Source organism: Hoplias malabaricus, chromosome 13, assembly GCF_029633855.1.
Source record: "Hoplias malabaricus isolate fHopMal1 chromosome 13, fHopMal1.hap1, whole genome shotgun sequence".
Taxonomy (NCBI): Eukaryota; Metazoa; Chordata; class Actinopteri; order Characiformes; family Erythrinidae; genus Hoplias; species Hoplias malabaricus.
Genome location: NC_089812.1, coordinates 21,891,862 through 21,910,137, shown reverse-complemented (window position 1 = coordinate 21,910,137; position 18,276 = coordinate 21,891,862). Strand labels below are relative to the sequence as shown.

The 18,276-nt window shown below is 45.5% G+C and overlaps 1 protein-coding gene across 1 annotated transcript in view; it reads right to left on the bottom strand.

Annotated features, from left to right (window-relative positions):
• Nucleotides 1-663: 663 nt before the first annotated feature.
• Nucleotides 664-18,276, bottom strand: part of ppfia3 (PTPRF interacting protein alpha 3) — a 37,171-nt gene continuing 19,558 nt past the window's right edge. Inside the window, exons 12-31 of the mRNA XM_066641895.1 lie at nucleotides 17,769-17,900; nucleotides 17,219-17,281; nucleotides 17,009-17,088; nucleotides 16,751-16,916; nucleotides 15,798-15,991; nucleotides 15,397-15,637; nucleotides 14,909-15,042; nucleotides 14,428-14,579; nucleotides 13,984-14,077; nucleotides 13,727-13,808; nucleotides 13,006-13,206; nucleotides 12,620-12,682; nucleotides 11,100-11,126; nucleotides 9,938-10,113; nucleotides 9,585-9,682; nucleotides 6,375-6,550; nucleotides 6,118-6,186; nucleotides 4,786-4,948; nucleotides 3,929-3,987; nucleotides 664-2,755 (exon numbers count right to left, since the gene is read on the bottom strand). Of these exons, the coding sequence (XP_066497992.1) occupies nucleotides 3,941-3,987; nucleotides 4,786-4,948; nucleotides 6,118-6,186; nucleotides 6,375-6,550; nucleotides 9,585-9,682; nucleotides 9,938-10,113; nucleotides 11,100-11,126; nucleotides 12,620-12,682; nucleotides 13,006-13,206; nucleotides 13,727-13,808; nucleotides 13,984-14,077; nucleotides 14,428-14,579; nucleotides 14,909-15,042; nucleotides 15,397-15,637; nucleotides 15,798-15,991; nucleotides 16,751-16,916; nucleotides 17,009-17,088; nucleotides 17,219-17,281; nucleotides 17,769-17,900 (2,358 nt within the window). The 3' untranslated portion in view covers nucleotides 664-2,755; nucleotides 3,929-3,940. The remainder of the gene's footprint in view (nucleotides 2,756-3,928; nucleotides 3,988-4,785; nucleotides 4,949-6,117; nucleotides 6,187-6,374; nucleotides 6,551-9,584; nucleotides 9,683-9,937; nucleotides 10,114-11,099; nucleotides 11,127-12,619; nucleotides 12,683-13,005; nucleotides 13,207-13,726; nucleotides 13,809-13,983; nucleotides 14,078-14,427; nucleotides 14,580-14,908; nucleotides 15,043-15,396; nucleotides 15,638-15,797; nucleotides 15,992-16,750; nucleotides 16,917-17,008; nucleotides 17,089-17,218; nucleotides 17,282-17,768; nucleotides 17,901-18,276) is intronic.

Below are 18,276 nucleotides of genomic sequence, written 5' to 3'. Positions count from 1 at the left end.
AAGGCAGTCATTCTGAACAGGGCTGTTTACACAGAGGAGAATGTGGCTGTGGGGCTTGTTCCATGTGGTATTTTGCCCAAAGCAGGTCACAAACTTTTCATTAAGATGCAGAACTATGTTCCCTTGTGGAGAAGTAAATAATAAGTAAATAATGTCTCCTTTTAAATGACCAAGTACCAAAGGCAGTGTATGATTCCTCACCTGTATTAACTTCACCAGTGATACATCCAACGTTTCTTCAATTCAAGGGCATTTATCAGAAATATTTCCCGGTTCTGCTGCAGTAACAGCTTCTACCTTTCTGGGAAGGCATTACAGAAGATGTGGGAACATTGCTGTGAGGATTTGAGGGTGTCAGTGAGGTCAGGATGTCTGATGATTAGCTCTGGATTGCAAGCACTGCTTGAGAACATGCCAGAACTATTGGAAGGAGCTCCATCACTCTAGAGAACACCGTTCCACTGCTCCAAAGCCCACTGCTGAGGGTGTTACACGACTCTAACCGACACTTGGCATTGGGCATGATTACCTTGGGCTCATGGGCAGCTCATGTTTGTCTTGGGAGAAAGGTGGCCATAAGTGTCTACAAACGTTAGAACACATATCAGAATACACACGTGTATACACACACACACACACATGACCAGGGGCACCATTAGGACCACTTTATTTTATTGTATTTTCATATTCTCCATTTTCTTCAGCCTCATTGTGGGCTGTTTCACAGACTTCATCTTCATCCTCCTCCTACTCCTCCTCATCCCCAGTGATGTCATATTTTTTTAATCATAACACAATTTTTTTTCTCAAAATGTACACATACAAGTAGCATATTTCAATGACCATGTTGTTTTTTTTTTAAATATTTTTTGTTCTGTCCCTCCCCCGCCCTCATATTTACGCTTTAACCGAGATTAAATCAAATTACAGTCATTAAGTATTAAATCAACATGTACATACAGTTATTCAATACATACATAAATACATACATAAAGAAAATAAATATAGTTATCATAAAAAATCAAAAATAAAAATGAAAATACACACATTTTACAAATTGTTCCCCAGGCTCTCGTCCTCGTCGCACGTTTAAATGTACACACACAATCTTTTATTTTTGTTTGTTTATTTCACATCGTCTTATTGACTATAAAAGGTTTTAGTTCATTGTCATCTTGATGTTGGACATGCATCGCAACACAGAAGCTTAACACCCACCGTCTTTCTGCCTCCTCTTTGTTTATTTTTCTTTTTTTTCACTCCTTGTCCTCCGTTATGGCTTAAAGTGAATCTGTCCATTAGGATCCTGCTCTTCTCTCTCTAGAACCAATTCGTTCTCTCTCTCTATATCTCTCTCTCTATCCCTCCCTCCCTCTCCTCATCCCGACACTGGCGGGACGTGTCCTAGTCTACAGTTGAGATGATGGAGACGGTCAGACCTGTGGCCGTTCTACAGTCGCTGGGGCAGCGCAGAAACCAAGTATTGACCGTATTGCTTTACACCTCCAGGTTTGTCTTAGACGGAGAGGAAGAATAAGAGCGTTAGTGTCTGTTGTAACAGACCAGTGGCTCTAATACACCCTTGAGCCATTACATTATGAACACCTGCCTATAAAAATAGTTGAAGTTCCAAATAGAAAAATCTTTGCTACCTGCCTTTACCATTGTGAGCTGTCAGACTTTCACCAGGAGTTCATTACACTCCAGCCCGGATAACTACATTCATTCATACATTCATTCATTCGTCTTGTTCAGGGTCACGGAGGGTCCGGAGCCTACCCCGAATCACTGGGCTCAGGGCAGGAACAAACCCTGGACAGAGCTCCACACACTCATCCAGTCACTTACACACACTTGTGGACAACGTCATACAGTCCCTCTCGGACCGTTGGAGGAGACTGAAGCACTCGGAGGACACCCACACAGACACAGAGAGCACACACCACACTCCACAGACAGCGACCAAAGGATAAGAATCCGCCCAGGACTCTGAGACCCCCGAGACATAAATGTTGGTTCCTTGGCGATGGCAGTGACCTCTTTAACAGTCGTTATACTGACCCCACCCCCATGTGGAGGACCCACTCTATGGAGCAGAATCTGGCTGATTTCGAGACTGCGAGATACCACACACCTCCATACACTTCTCTGGGATCAACAGCATAGTAGGCAGGTGGTCTTAATGTTTCGGCTCTTGGCTGTATAAGACAAGATCAGCCTGCTAAGCCCTTCTGAGCATGCTACACTAATAATGTAATGTAAACACCCACGTCCCAAGTACGGTGGGAAATGATGGTGGCACAGGTCTGCAATATAACCCCCACCCTCTTGTTTTCTCTGGAATGGTACGGTCCCAACAGCACGGCGATATCATTCAAGTCCGAACCAAAGACGTGGGGAGGAACCGACTCGGCACAGAATGAACGACTGAGACACATGTACGCACATTCCAGCGGCACGGACAGAAAGAAAAGGGACGGGAGAACGCTAGAGCAAAAGATAAAAACAGTCATCCGGCGCCAGTCCGTGTTCGTTTCCCTCTCTACGTCATACATTCGTCACGTCTTTTTGTCCTTAAGTTTCTTATTTGTTTGTTTTTTGTCTTTTCCCCTTCTTCCTCAGTCCTCCGTCTTGTCTTCTTTCTCCTTCCGTTATTGCAGAATGGTCAGACCAGTAGGTTTGTATATTTAGAAATGTATATATTCATTGCTTTTTTCCTCCTCTTTTAATTACTGGGCCTGAAGTGGAGCTCCCCCTGTGGAGAGACAGAAAATTGCAGTGTCAGGATCTAATATGATCCCAATAAAATTTGGCACAGTTCCCAAAATTCACCGATCATTTTCCTTTGCCCAAAGAAATAATTCTTCCCCAAAGCCCCATGCACAAAGCAGCACCAAGTCCCTGCGAACGCTGCGGCTCAGAGATGTGCGCTGGGCTGTCGGGACATGTGGAAACGGCAGCAGAAAGTCATTAAGGCATTATAGTCTCGTAAACACAACCAAACAATACATTCAAAGCATTCCTGCTCGGCTCATAAACGTGGGGAGGAAAGAACCCGAACACTGTGTTCATGTGTGGTTTATATTTGCCATTGGCATGTTTACCTCACGCTGGCGATCATAAAAGCATCATGGAAGATCATAGAGTTATTTTTATGACTCGTTGATACAAGGTGGATGGTGCTAACTTTCTTTACATTTAAACAGGGCTTTGACATCACAGCTAAAAGAAAATGATTTGAAATCAATTGGAAATGTATATACTGGTATATTTATAGATTTATTTACACTGAACCATCACTGCATTAAGAAAACCTCCTCATATTCATTCACAGTCCATTTTATAAGCTCTACTGTCCACACAGAAGCACTTACAGGTTCTACAATTACAATGACTGTCCATCTGTTGCTCTGCATCCTTTCCTATCCCAATTTCAATGCTCAGGACCCCCACAGAGCAGGTGTGATGTGGCGGTGGATCATTCTCAGTGCTGCAGTGACACTGACGTGTGTTAGTGGTGTGTTAGTGTGTGTTGCTGTGGTACGACTGGACTGCTGAGAATGATCCACCATTCAAATCACACCTGTTCTGTGGGGGTCCTGACCAATGAAGTACAACCGGTGTTATTTGGCACTGTGAAGGATAGGGAGAGGGGGTCTTTCTACGCACCCAGACAACTAGAAAAGTTGTGCTCTCCAGTACTCCCACTCTCAGACAGTTCAGTGATCTCGTGATGAAAGAGCCAACGCTTAGACACCCACACCCATCCAGACCCCGCAAAACTCAGTATTTGACATCAAAACAAACAGAGAAATATCTCAGATCAATGAATTAATGATTAATGAATTACTGGGGAAATATGTAATGATGTGATGACACTTGAATAGCGAGGCTAAGCCGCATTTAACCTCTAAAGCTTAACACTCACCTCTTCAGCCCTTCAGCAGGAGTATGTTCTCACTGACCCAGACTCTCCTCGGGGGGACACTGCAGAGACAGAAAGAAAGGGAGTGAGAGACAAAGAGAGGAATAAACACAACAGCATTCTCCATGTACAATGTTGTTTAAAAAAAAGATGAGAGATATGTTTTGGGACTTTCTTTTTGACAGAACTGATTCAGAAAATATCTGCTCTAAATGAATTGGGTTACAGTAGCAGACTGGGACCAGAAGGTCGTTGGGTAAACCCGCAGGACGAGGAGGAAAATGAGGAGGAGGGAGTGAAGGATCAGCGCTTTCTCCTGCATCATTAGTTTTAATATGTTCAGAGAAGCCCTGGCCATGCTTCCTGCCTTAAACCCAATGACTCCAGGTTGGTCCTGGACCAACCTCCTCTCTAAACAGGAACCCCCACAGAGCAGGCATGATTTGGTTGGTGGGTCATTCTCAGCGCACAGTGACACTGACGTGGTGATACAAGTGGATCAGACACAGCAGTGCTACTGGAGTTTTTAAACCCTGTGTCCAGGTCCTGTGGGGGTCCTGACCCTTCAAGAACAGGGTGAGGAAATTATGCAGGGCAACAGATGGACTACAGTCTGTAACTGTAGTGGACAATGAGTGTAGATACAAGGTCATTTGAATTATTATGGGATCCTTCTAACAGCAACATTATATTGCCTCTATAATATTAAATTCACAATATTAATCAGAAGAAAGGAGATCTATAATGTTTACATAATCCTCACAGTTTTTCTGACAGATTGCAATGCACAACAGGAAGGGCGATAGAAGACTTATTCTTTCTAATCATTTCTAAAGTGTTAAAAAAGGACAGTGACCCACCGTCGCTCTGGACCTTCCTCAAGGTCACTGAGGGAGTGGAGATGGCCGAGGCACGAAAGTTGGCGGGCAGGGTCTCTGCGGAGTCTGAAGTCACTCCTCTCAGGTCCTTCTCTCGGAACATCTTCCTCCAGGAAGGGGAGCGGGTGAAGGTCTTAGTGCCGTCCTGGAAAACAGGCACAGAGATTTAGATCAGGTTTGGTTTAAGGCATTTGGCTTCATTTAAATGCTGTTGCATTGAGCATTTTCTAGTGCTTATGTTTATGTAGTGTATTACTAAGGTATACAAGATTTAGGAGTCTTGTCCAAGGACACTATCTTACACTATTTTCACATTACAAGGCTTAAGTGTCTCAGATCGGATCTATTGAGGGTGGTGTAAACATGTCAAATCCAAGTTCTCTCGAATCAGATTTCAGTCACTTTCATGTGTGGTCCTAGATATGATATGTATCTGATTCGTGGACATATGACATGAATGTGAATGGCCAGATTGTATTTCAAACGTGGTTCGCCTGTTACACTGAGTTACAGTCACAGCAAAATAACAACGGAGGAACCTGAGGCTCAAGCTGCATCCCAAATAGTGCCATACTCCCTACATAGTGCACTTCACTGATTACAAACCTAAAATGTCCAGTACTTTAACCAAACAGAACACTAGTTCACCAGGAAAATGTACCTTAAAAAGATACAACAGTGGTTGTAAAGTACAGTTTTCAAGTACGGATTTCATTATAGAACTGTGTGAAATATAGAACATAATATTAGTCCTGGAGATTAAATGAGGCATATGAAATCAACACAACTTTTAATTCTACAATAATGGTAGAATAAGGTACAATTATGTTCCCTTAATGAAGGTACAGAAAGGTACCCTAGAGTGTACCACCACAAAGACAGCTTTTCTAACAGTGTTCAATGCACTTTATGAGCGCAGAAACCTACACTTTGCACTACATAGGGTGGATGGAAACATTTGCGATTCAGCCAATCTCTTGCTGCAACAGTAAAAGCCAGCCTGGCATTTTCTCGTCCTAATCATGTAGTCAGTGAGCTGCTTTCTGTCCTCTGGAGCAAAATGTGATGCACACATGAGCTACTAAAAGGTCTGTTTTAATACACCACCTTGTCCCACAAATATGAGGTTTTTGTTGTTGCTGAAGGAAGCATGAAGAAGCACATGAACGCAGAACCGTGCACATACATGTGAGTCATACAAAGGACAGATTCGTTCACATTACAGACAGATACAGGTCACTTATATTTATAAATATACGTATAATAAAATATATGAAAACATCAAAATAAAATCCATGTTCCCTGTACACTCACCTCGTCCGGCCTCCTCTCTGTGCCCATCGCTATCAGGGAGTTGTACTCCTTCTCCAGGAGCTGTCGGGCCTGAGGAAGAGGAGCGTATAAGTGTAGATGTTAGATATACACAGTTTAGAGGCCAGGGATATACATTGAGGTCATCAGTTTCAGATGGTTACAGAAGCCTGTGTATGGACTTTGTTGTGTTGCCTGCTTTCCCTTCAATCCAAGACCCAGAGCACTGCCCCGTGGTGTCCCCTGCTGCAGGGGGTTACCTGTGTGTTCTGGTTGGGGATCTGAAGGAGAAGGGCCAGGTCGGTGTAGTCAAAGGTGTCGTCGAGTGCCAGCAGAGCTCCATGGACGCCGCTCTCTGTCAGATTGTCAGCGTACTCCTTCAGACCGATACTCTGAACCCAACACATCACCCTCTCGTTGGACCACACCATCACATCTGCACACGAGACACAGCAGCTCCTTCAGACTCCACAGACACACACAGTTACATTCTCAACCCTCAACTTCAACCTAAACCTCACTCTAACCCTGAGCTAAACCTCTATCCACAATCTACTGTGTGTTTGTACATGTGTATGTATGTGTTTGTGTATTTCGGTTAATGTGTATGTGTTAGTGTGTAGGTGTGTCTGTGCGTGTTGGTGAGCCACTCATGTTAACACTATGACACCAGACACAGCGTCTCACCTGCTCTCGTGAGGACTGGCAACACGTGGCTTTGTCTGATGTGTGCAGAAGATTGTGAAGGATCTGTTCTGTTCTTTAATTTAATTGCAACAAAACGTTACACAACAATGCTTTAAAATGTATTTATACACCTTGTATATGTGTGTTTATGCATATGTGTATGTGTGTATGTTTATATACATGTGTGTAAGTATGAGTGTGTGTCTTTATGAGTGGGCATAAGTTTGTGTATGTGCATGTGTGCGCGCGCTTGTGTGTGTGTGTGGTTAAACTGGAACTGGAGCAGGTTATATAAGTGTGTGTTGCCTATAGACTGTAGGTCTGCTTCCTGATCCGAGGCACCGTGGCCTGAAGGTGGGAATCACCTCCTGACGAGACTTGCCTCTGACTCTGAAAGATGCCAGAATGATAAAGGCACGCGAGAGAGAACTTTCCGGGAAGTGTGTGTAGGTGTGTGTGTGTTATGAGGGAGCTTTCAGCGATACCATGTTTTTACTGATGGCCTTGTAAAAATACTCATATTTACATGATAACACTGACTTTTCAAAGAGCTTACTCACTGCCCACCCACCGGCGCACCCACCTGCGCTGCGAGGTATGCAGAACCTGTAGGTTCATGAACACGTAACACTCGTATAACAACAGTGTTCGGAAACATCCTTCATACAGAGACCTTTTCAACAAAACTTACTCCCTCTTAAAAAGAGGGTTCCTCAGGGGTTCTTAATTCTACTAGAACCAAGAGTTCTGTTTTTAACCTTTCACATGATGATACTGTTCTTCAGATTGATGGAGAATGTGTTGTATTAGGATCCATGTAGCACCGACATGGTTTTTCTACACTGTCACAGTGGTGGTACCCCTGGGGGACATACTCAGAGTCTTTAATTAGGGAACATAATTGTACCATATTGTTCTAAAAGTACATATTAAAGTTGTGTTGTTTTCTTGCACAACATTTAATCTCCAGGACTTTTATTTTGTTTTTTTTATTTGACACGGTTGTATAATAAAAGATTACAGAGCTCCCCCTCTCCTTCTGGAGAAGAGAATGTAATGAACTTTTAGGGAACACAACTGGACTTTAACACCACGGCTGTACCTTTAAAGATACACTACACTGTTTGTACCTTTAGTGACAATGACGTACCTGTACATTAACTTGTAAAAAGGTGCCCCAGATAAACATATGCAACACATTCTAAAGAACACGTAGCACCAAAAAAAGTCGGTCCTGTAACTGAAACAAATTGGACAATGTAACAGAAGGCGAACCCTGTGGGTGCTACACAGAAGCATATATACGACACGTTCTCCATCAACATGAAGAACCACTTCAAAATGCGAAGAATGGTTTATTGTCCTATCAAAGTGAAGAGAGGACAACAGACCCTTCCAGGAAGTGGTACGATTCAACTAAAGGTAAAAAATATTTACAACAGTCTCAATGTGCTTTTTTGTGGAGAAATCATGGTTCTAAATCAAACAATTGCCTTTAATAAAGAACCTTTGAAGAACCATCTCCTTTAAAAGTGTTAGCGTAGGAAAAAGCCTGAAGTTTCTCATCATTAATACGTCACGGACCTGAAGCATGCAAAAAACTGAGATGTTATTCATGGTTAATAAGCATTTACATTATCATTATTTAACAAGTTAAACATATGATAATGACTCCTTAGGGTTGATTGGTTTTTACTTCCACATTCACTCTTTAAACGTTCCAGAGGCATGTAATAAAATGTCGTTTCTCTGTTTACATCAAGACTTCCTTTAGCACTTCATTACTCTGAATAAGTGTAGCCTCCTCCCTTCCGCTCTCTCTGCAGACCTCAGAAGTGTTAAATTGTTTTTCTGGAGTGGTTCCTCAGTGGAGCTTCCTGAGCGATGCCGTGACTCAGAGGCTAAAGTCTGGGTGTCAGATTTCTCAGACAATAGTAAATAACGAAAAGCTTTAAAGTTTGGGCGGAACGGAACCGGCGTACGTTTCCTAAATCAATCACAACCTCGGCTTGCATAAGCTACAGACACCATTAATCATCTCTTCACCACACCAAGGCCAAAACAGTGCTCCACTAACCTCCAGGCAGAGCTCAATGTAGGAGCCTTTCTTATCGACAACCTTTAGACCTGCAGACCAGCACTTTAACAATGCTTCTGATTTTAATCAAAAATATTTTTTTTTAAAATGAAATTCAGGGAATGTTTCCTCCTCATTTGCTACTCTCTGGTCTGTTTGCAGCCCTGGCTCAATGAAAAGCATGAAAAGGTTTCAGGATGTTGCTCTATTCCTGCTCAAGAGGTGGGTAATGTCGACTCAATTTTTCTGTTACAGTTACATCACTTAAAGTGGAACTGACTCCGAATTTGACTAACTGCATGAAAGTAAACACAAACCAAAAGTGCTAGAAAACTAAACAGCTTGAGTTACAAATGAGTCTCTGTGGTATTTCAAACAGTGAGTAAATACGTACAGATGAATTACACTTCAGCCACCAACAAGCTACAGTCAACTTCTTACTCAGACACACCGTTCCACCTTAACCGATGTATATCTTCTGAATGAACACACATGCTAAGTGTAGATATTTTTGCTGTGAGAATACCAGCTATCCAGAAAGACCTATGCTGCCTTCAGGTACAGAATCTTTGACAAATGGAGGCCACTAGGTGTTAGTATAACGTCTGTTCCATAAAGTGGAGATGAGTTACTCCCGACTGACTGCAACTTTAAGGGCAGAAAAGTAAACCCACTGATGGATAAAGAGGTGAAGGACAAAGCAGACCTTTATTCTGGTGCTGACTCTCATCTCGCCTCCTCTCCAACTCCTTTCGGTCATAGTTCAGACGCTTCAGACACATGATGCCATAATGCAGGCTCACCCTGTGGGTCAGAAGGACACAGGGGTCAAGAGGAGGGCTATTAAAATCCTGAGAGGGTTCAGCGGCTCAATCAGGAGCAAAGAGGGGGTTAAAACACCTGCACCACAAGGTCATTCACTCAATCACAAACCCGCTCAGCATCTCTCAAAATCAGTGTTTCTCCCACGCCACACAAACAAACACACTCCTATACAAAGGCATGTACACAAACAAACACACACACACATATATATATATATATATGTATGAGTCATACCTGTGGAAGCTGTCCACCATTTTGAGTTGTCCACGCAGCTCTTTCTTGGTCAGGTGGTCCAGCATGCGGGCGTCCACCAGAGACTCCATGAAGTAGCTTCTGTATTGGGGCAGACCCAGACTGGGTAGCCAGTCATTTCCCACCCACTCGTGGTTCATGTCACCGTAGGCCAGGATCTACAGGAGAGAGGAACGTTCGCCATCAAACACTAATGTAACAATGAGTTGATGGTGTGTTTAGCAGAGTTAACCACTCCAACAAAAGCAGATGTAACTGTGTGCACATTTATCAACTTAATTTCCCTTCTCTGTAATCTGACTAATGCAGAGATTCCCAACAATCGGCCGTGGGCCGGCACCAGGCTTTGGGTCATTTGGCAGTGGGCGGCGGCCACCGCAGTCTGCTGAACAGGGAAGTAGGAGCTGAAACCTGATTACCATTATTATCTTTAATTTCATATTTACAATTAGACTTAATTCTTAAGAGTAATTCTATATAAGAATCAGGTGATGTCTCTATCTTTCTGCATTACAGTGAAGACAGAACCCTGAACCTGCCCCGTGAAGAGCACTATTCATGTAGCTTTTACAGAATGACATGCAAACTCCTCCGCATCTGATTCAGGAAACTGTCATACAACAGAACTGCCTTCTTACTTAGCATTTACAAAAAGCATACGCAGAAACACAGACACTGAGCTGATAAGAGGAAAGGATTTAGCAGCTCATGAGCCAATGGTTGTCCTAATGGGCCAAGTCTGGGACTGAGAAGTGAGTGCACAGCCCCCTCTACTGGGCAGATTTTAAACAGCTTTCTAGAGTTAATATTAATTTAATAAAATATGAAATGGCCTATTTTAGATGGTGGAATGAGCTGAATGCTGCGGTATGACCTTCAGGTTTTATTTATTTATTTGATACCCAATAATTTCTGAACTTCAATCCCTCTGTTAGCTAAACCCCCTCTTTCACAATCAAAATGAGCAGCACTGGAAGGTGAGGACAGCACTCACTTATCCTGAGACTCTCTTTTCTCACAGCTGCAAATATAATTAGAACCCTCTTGTGCACTATTTCTTATGACATCTGTACGAGTTGTTAACATTGTTATGCTATCTTTTCGTCTCCCTGTGACTGTGGATGAAGGCGCTGAGATGACGTACCTGGTCCCAGCTGAACTCTTTCAGCTCCTGGCGAGCGAAGGGAGGACACAGGGAGAAAGAAGAGCGACACACCGAGAGAGAGGAGAGGAGAAAAAGCAGAGGAGCGGCAGGAAAGACACACCGATGAAGGGGGAACGAGAAGGAGGGGTGAGGGGGAGGACAGGAAGAGAGGGACAGAGGGAGGAACAGTTTGTTAGTGACCGGGTCATTAGGCGGAAGCAGTGTTCACTAGAACAGAAATCTGAGGGAGAGCAGAAGATGTTTAACACTAAAGCCTAGTCAGGACACACAGAGAGGGGGAGAGAGAGAGAGAGACATCCATTAACACACAGACAACCACCACAACACTGCAACTATCCCCTCAGTCGTGGGGTGGGCGAAAGGGGGCACAACAGTCTGTTGATCAGTAAACAGCATCAAGGTGGGCACCTCCTTGTTTCTACACTCACTGTCCACTCTCTCAGCTCCACTGACCACACACGAGCACAGTGCAGTTCTGCAGTTACAGAGTGTAGTCCATCTGTTGCTCTGCTTGGTGATGTGATATTGTTTTCTGCTGCTAAGAGTGGGACGCAGTGTTGTGGTTTCCAAAGCCCGCTGTTCCCGTTAGACACAGGGTTTGAGACGACACCCGATACATTTCTAGTTGGGTGGGATTTCACAGCTGCAGTGACACTGACACGGTGGTGTGTTAGTGTGTGTTGTGCTGGTACGTGTGGATCACACACAGAAGCGCTGCTGGAGTATTTGTGTCACAGCAGCACTGAGAATAATCCACCACCCAAATCATACCTGCTCTGTGGGAGTCCTGACCTTTGAAGAAGTATCTGAAAGGGGATAAGCAAGTATGCGGAGCAACGGGTGGACTACAGTCTATAATTGCAGAACTACAAATTTCTCCTGTGTGGTCAGTGAAGCTGTGACCGTGGACAGTGACTGTTCCCTTAGACGAGGCATGTTTATTTGTAGAGCATCTTTCACACAGTGGTCATGTAAGGTCATCTACAAATCAGAAAATGCAAAGATAATAATAAACGATTAATTAATAAAAAATGATTTATGTAAAGAAATATAAAATGCCATTACAGAATAACAAAGGACTATAGTATGGTGTCACAGGGGAAACACCACTCCCCCCCCACCATTTTCTGAGGGAGTCTGAAACTCAGAAACTCAAAAGGAGGAACCAGGAGGCCTTGTCATTAATGAGGGGATGCGTGCAGATATCGAGACGTAACAACTAACTCACCGGAGGTGGGGTACACACCACGTTGTCTCACCATGGTGGGCTGCTGCTCTAATAACTGAGCAAACTCTGAGGGTACCCCACCTCTGGCGAGTTTATAGCTGTCTCTCTCTCTCGAGAGTGTTGGAGTTCTGTCGGGTGTGAAACATCTCCTGGCTTAAGGGCGAGGCCTCCCTGCTCTTCCAGTTTTGCGAAATTGATTGAAAAGACCAGGAATTGTGTGACCTGGGGTCTCCTAACTGTATCAGACACCAGTGAAAAGAAGGCCACTCACTGGTTTGGTGGCTGCGGTCAGGGACTCCATTTCGGCGTGGGTCATCCACACGTTACTGGTCGACTGTGGTGAAGAAAGACAAACAGGGAAACTTCAGACAGCACAATTCCACTGATACACAGCCCTCTCCTCTGACTTTATAACCCTCTAGCACATATAAAGATATTGGGCTCATGTGCAGCTGCTTCAGAGGGTCCCCAATCTAAATGCATGCATTATTAGAGATATCTGAATTATCAGATTAACAGTTTTAGTCGCTGGGTTACAGAACAAAGGCTTTTAAAGCTATGTGATGCTGTTAAACAGATGCAGGATGGATTTCTGTGTGTATGTGGAGTACTATGTAATGTTTTATGGGACAGTGTCCGGTCCGGATGTATTCATACCGAGCGAGTGCTGGCTGGGGCCGAGGGGCTGGTCAGGGAGACCATCTCTTGGATGGCCAGCCTCAGCTTGAGCCGGTGGAGAGGGTTACTGATCCCGATCTCTCTCTGGATCTCTGTGTCTGACAGGTTGGCCATGATCGCCCCGCTCTTCACGTTTGCTCGACACGCAGCCACATACCACGCAGGCATCCCCACCCACAGCTGAGAAAGAAGTGGAGAGAAAGAGAGACAGAGGGACGGAGAGCGAGAGAGATTTACATGAACATATGGTGAATGACACAATGCACAACAGTTCAGAGAATTCAAACCTAAACACTACAACACACCATAAATTAAGCCACTTTAGAGGGACATATTATGAAAAAATTATTCATTCAGAATGTTCACATTAATATAAGAATCTGGAGCCCACCAACACACACACTGTGAAACAAGACCACTGTCAGTTTGTCAGTGTGCTGCCTGAGTCAGAAAACATGGGATAAAACGAGTCATTCTGATTCTGCTCTGCTTCTGACGTCAAGTGCAGAGACTTTAGGGTCACCCTGCCCCCTCGTCTCAGCAAAGACGAGGTTAAATTCAGCAAAAACTTAGCTACAAAAAAAAAAGAAGCTACAGAATTATAACAAAGGTGGGTCTCCTCAGTGGCTCCAAAGCATTGTTTGTGTTATGGCTTTCAAAATGATTGACTGGTGCTTTAATCATTAACGCTATAATTTACCTCCAGCCAAGACACCACTGTGGGACCATCCCAGGAGGCGAATGGTAGCCCCTGCCGACATGCTTCCTCCAACAACTCGTGCCTGAACCAGAGAGAGAGAGAGAAAGAGAGAGTTACAGATGTAACGTATTTTAGCGACCTGCCTGAGCTGGGAACTGAAACCTAGGGAACGTCACCAGCCTACACTTAAGTTTAAGTCTAAGCCTAGACTACACGGATTCTCAGAGAGAACAATTAAAAGCAAGAGTCCAGCGTACTTCTTCTTGCTGCGGCGGTCTTTATCCACCGGCCCCGCCATCTTGGTCAGACCCAGAGGGTCCACAGATCCGAGGTCATCAGAGGGAGTCGAAGCTGAAACAGAAACAGAGGTCAGAAGGTACTCTACGCACACCTTTGACATACTAGAGGTAGGAACATTGCTGTGAGGATCTGACAGCTTTCAGTCATGAAGTCGGATACTGATGTTGGGCATCATTCAAACTCATCCCTAAGTACTGGATGAAGCTCCACTGCTCCAGAGAACACAGTTCCACTGTGTCCCAGCCCAGTACTGGGGGTTTACACCCCTCTAGCTGACACTGGGCATTGAGCATCCGTGAACACCTGAGTCCACAACCTCCAGTTCCATCAATCCGGAGAACGCAGTTCAACTGCTCTACAGCCCTCTGTGAGTGGCTGTTATGGTCTAAAGCTCGGCTCACCCAGGGAGGCGGAGTCTCTGCCCGGTGGGCCCATCCTCCCCTTCTCCTTCTTCCCGAAGAGCCGGCCGATGGAAGACTTGATGCTTTTCTTTTTGCTCGCCTTGTGGAGGGAATCCTGACTGCTGTTAGAACTGCTGCCATCTGCTGAGAGGCTGGAGAGAGAGAGAGAGAGAGAGTGAATACCTAAAACAAAAATGTTTAAATCATGATCGCCTTCTATTCTGCTTGTTCCATTTCAAAACACACAACTTCCCACAGCTCTGGGATGCCCCACCCAGAAGGGGGTCACCAGGACTTATCCCTGGCTTCCCTGGGTAATGTCAAAAGCAGAGCACCTATTCTCCAGGCAGCCCACGCAGCCCAGCCGGGCGCAGTCCGAAGCAGCATGGGGAGGATCAGGACAAAATCAAGTCAAGTGTTCAGTGTCATTCCTCAACACAACTCTTAAACACGGGAACAAGAAGTCTCGGAGGTGACTGACCTGCGGAACTCGCGGCTGTCGTCTAGCATGGCACCTGGGTGGGTGTGGCTCATCCTGTCCAATCGCAGAGCGCGAGGGGTGGGCGGAGGGGTGGAGTCCAGCAGGGCCAGAGACCTGTCGTCTTCCTTATTGTTCTGAGCAAAGGACAGAAAGAGTGTCACACACTTTTGCACAGAGAGTGATTTGACCCTGGACCTCTACTTCCTCCTCCCTCAGTATCTGACTGAGCCCTTGAGCCAGGCACCAAACCCCCAACTCCCCGTCAGCTGCCAGGTGGTTGCCCTAGCTCCGGGTGTGTGCTGGGAGGGACAGACAGGTCCAGATCTGAAATGTGACCTTTAGCCCCCCATTCAGTAATATGACTAGTGCTCACTGGAGTAAATTACAGCTTCCACTAATCTCCGCATTCAGTTTGGACAGTTTTGACAACACAATACAATACAGTGTAGTGTTACACTCCTATCACACACACACACACACACTCATACCTGCCGGTCAGTTTCCCGGGCAGGGGAGTGGGGCAGGCGAGGTGTAGAGTGTCCAGAGCTTGGGGGAGAGGGGGATGCGAGAGTGGAGGAGGTGAGGGATGGAGGTATGAAGGTCCGGCCACTGGCATCTCTCCCCAGAGAGGAGGGGGGAACCGGGGGTCCATCCAGAGCCACGCTGCTGACCCGGCTCTCTATCTCCTCAGCTCTCAGCTCTGTGTTCTCCTTCTCCTCCTGAATCAGCCTGGGAGAGAGAGAGAGAGAGAGAGAGAGAGAGAGAGAGAGAGAGAGTGAGAGTTAAATAAGGTGAGTGTATAGCTAAGTGACAATATTAATGAACCACTGCAGACTCCTCCTCCATTTCCTATAAAGACCCCTGCTCTCACTAGGACCCCTCTCCTCACTTGATCTCCTTGTTGATGGCCTCCAGCTGCTCCTGGAGCATGATGGCGAGCGTCTGGACGTCTGTCTGTCCACTGGGGGACAGCAGCTCAGAGCCAAACAGTGTCTCACGATCCTCCTCCTCATCCGAACACCCGCCTTCCACGCCGCCCTCGAACCCTGGACCCAGCAGAGCGCCACTGTCCCACTCTCCGTACTGCAGCACAGGGGGCAGCAAACAGGCAGGTGTTCATTAGATACATTACACCCTCACCCAGTCACTCACACACTCACCCAGTCACTCACACACTCAATCAGTCACTCACCCAATCACTCACACCTGTGGACAGTTTCACACACTCATCCAGTCACTCACACACTCACAGCTGTGGACAGTTTCAGACACTCACCCAGTCACTCACACACTCACAGCTGTGGACAGTTTCACACACTCACCCAGTCACTCACATGCTCATTCAGTCACTCACACACTCACCTTACTCATTCACACACTCAGCCAGTCACTCACACACTCATTCAGTCATTCACACACTCATCCAGTCACTCACACATTCACGCCTGTGGAAAATTTCACACACTAATTCAGTCACTCACATACTCACACCTGTGGACAATCTCACACATTCACCCACTCACTCACACACTCATTCAGTCACTCACACACTCATTCAGTCACTCACACACTCATTCAGTCACTCACACACTCACACCTGTGGACAATCTCACACACTCACCCACACAGTCACTCACACGCTCACACCTGTGGAACATTTCACACACTCATTTAGCCACTCACACATTCACACCGGTGGACAGTTGGACAGTGGACAGTCACCCAGTCTGTGGAGAGGTTCACACACTCGCAGCTGTGAACACTGTCACACACTCACCCACTCATACCTGTGGACACTTTCACTCACTCACACCTGTGACCAACTCCATACACACTCCTCACCTTGTTGGAGTCCTCCCTGGCCCCACCCCAGCGCCCTCGGTGCGCTCGTCTGACCACGCCCCCCGAGCCTGCGCTGCCGTAGTGATCCAGGTGAGTCGTGGAGCCTGCAGGTAAGGACCCGCCCCCCTGAGAATACCTGAGCTCCAGAGCACTGCCGGGAAGAGACCTGCAGGGCGCAGAGGAGTCACTGAATTTCTCCAGAATTTTACGTGAGAGGGCAAAAAGAAAAGAGGACTGCGGAGAGGAGGAGGGGCTTACCGAGAGTAAGAGGAGCCTGGCCTCCCTCGGAGCTGATCCAGCTCCAACTGTAGCCGCTCCAACTCCGCTATGAGCTGATCCTGAGAAGAGAAAAGAGAGGAACGAAGGCAAGTGAAATGTAGAAGCAGGAGGAGAGAGGGTGGAGAGAAGAACATGAACAGTTCAGTGTTACACGAGAGAGAGAGAGAGAGAGAGAGAGAGAGATAGCACCTTGTTTGCGAGCAGGTCGTCCTGGATCTTCTTCATGTTGGCCAGTTCTTCAGAGAGAGCGTTCTGTGGGAGAAAACATTTCACCGCTATCACAAACAGAACAGGGCCTGAATACTCACTCAGTCACTCAGTCACTCAGTCACTCACTCGCTCACTCACTCACTCACATATATATTCACTCAGTTTTTGCAAACCACTCCCACTCCACTACAGAGTGACACTGCCATGGAGGGTGCATCAGATTAAGGGGGAAGGTATAAATTTAAGTTTAATCTTAGGGACACCTTCTGTTTCATTCCTGGCTCTTATGTCTCACTCTGTTATTATAAAACATGAGTATTAATTCATACAGTAGGTGCATTATGGGTATTAAATTTGAGTGAAAATCATTTGAAATTCCCTGATCATACATTCCATGACTTTGTTTAAAACCACAGAAAAATACAGTGTCTAAGATAAGCCCTGGCATCGTATGATAATGAGCAAATGTAATGTTTTGCTGAAAATGAAGGCGAAACCTACAGGTCTAAGGTGAAGTTAATGAACTCACTTTCTCCTCCAGCGCAGCCATGCGCTCCTTCAGATGGAGCTGAAGACGCTCATTCGATTCGGACAGCAGCTTGTCCACTGTGTCAGAGAGACGCTTATTATGTTCATCATTCATTCTTTCCCTCTGTCTCGCCTAGGAGAGAGAGAGAGAGAGAGAGAGAATGGGGAGAAAGAAGAAAAAGTGGAGGGTGTGACAGAAGAAAAAGAGAAAGACAAGGAAAAAGAGAGAATGGGAAAGAGTTGGAGAGGAAAAGAGAAAGGGGAAGAGATGAGAGACAGACAGATGATACAGAGAGTGAGAGAGAGGGAGAGAGAGACATACGTCCATACATCCTCGGCTGCCTTTGCAAGAGGGACAGTGAGCGACCTTGTCGAACCCACACCCACACAGTTTCTTGTTGTTCCTTTTCAGATGTAATGGTTTCTAAGACTCTAATATGTCTAATATGACTTTGCAAATATATGTGTAATTTTGAATGTTTATTTTCATCTTAAAGCTTTTAAAACTG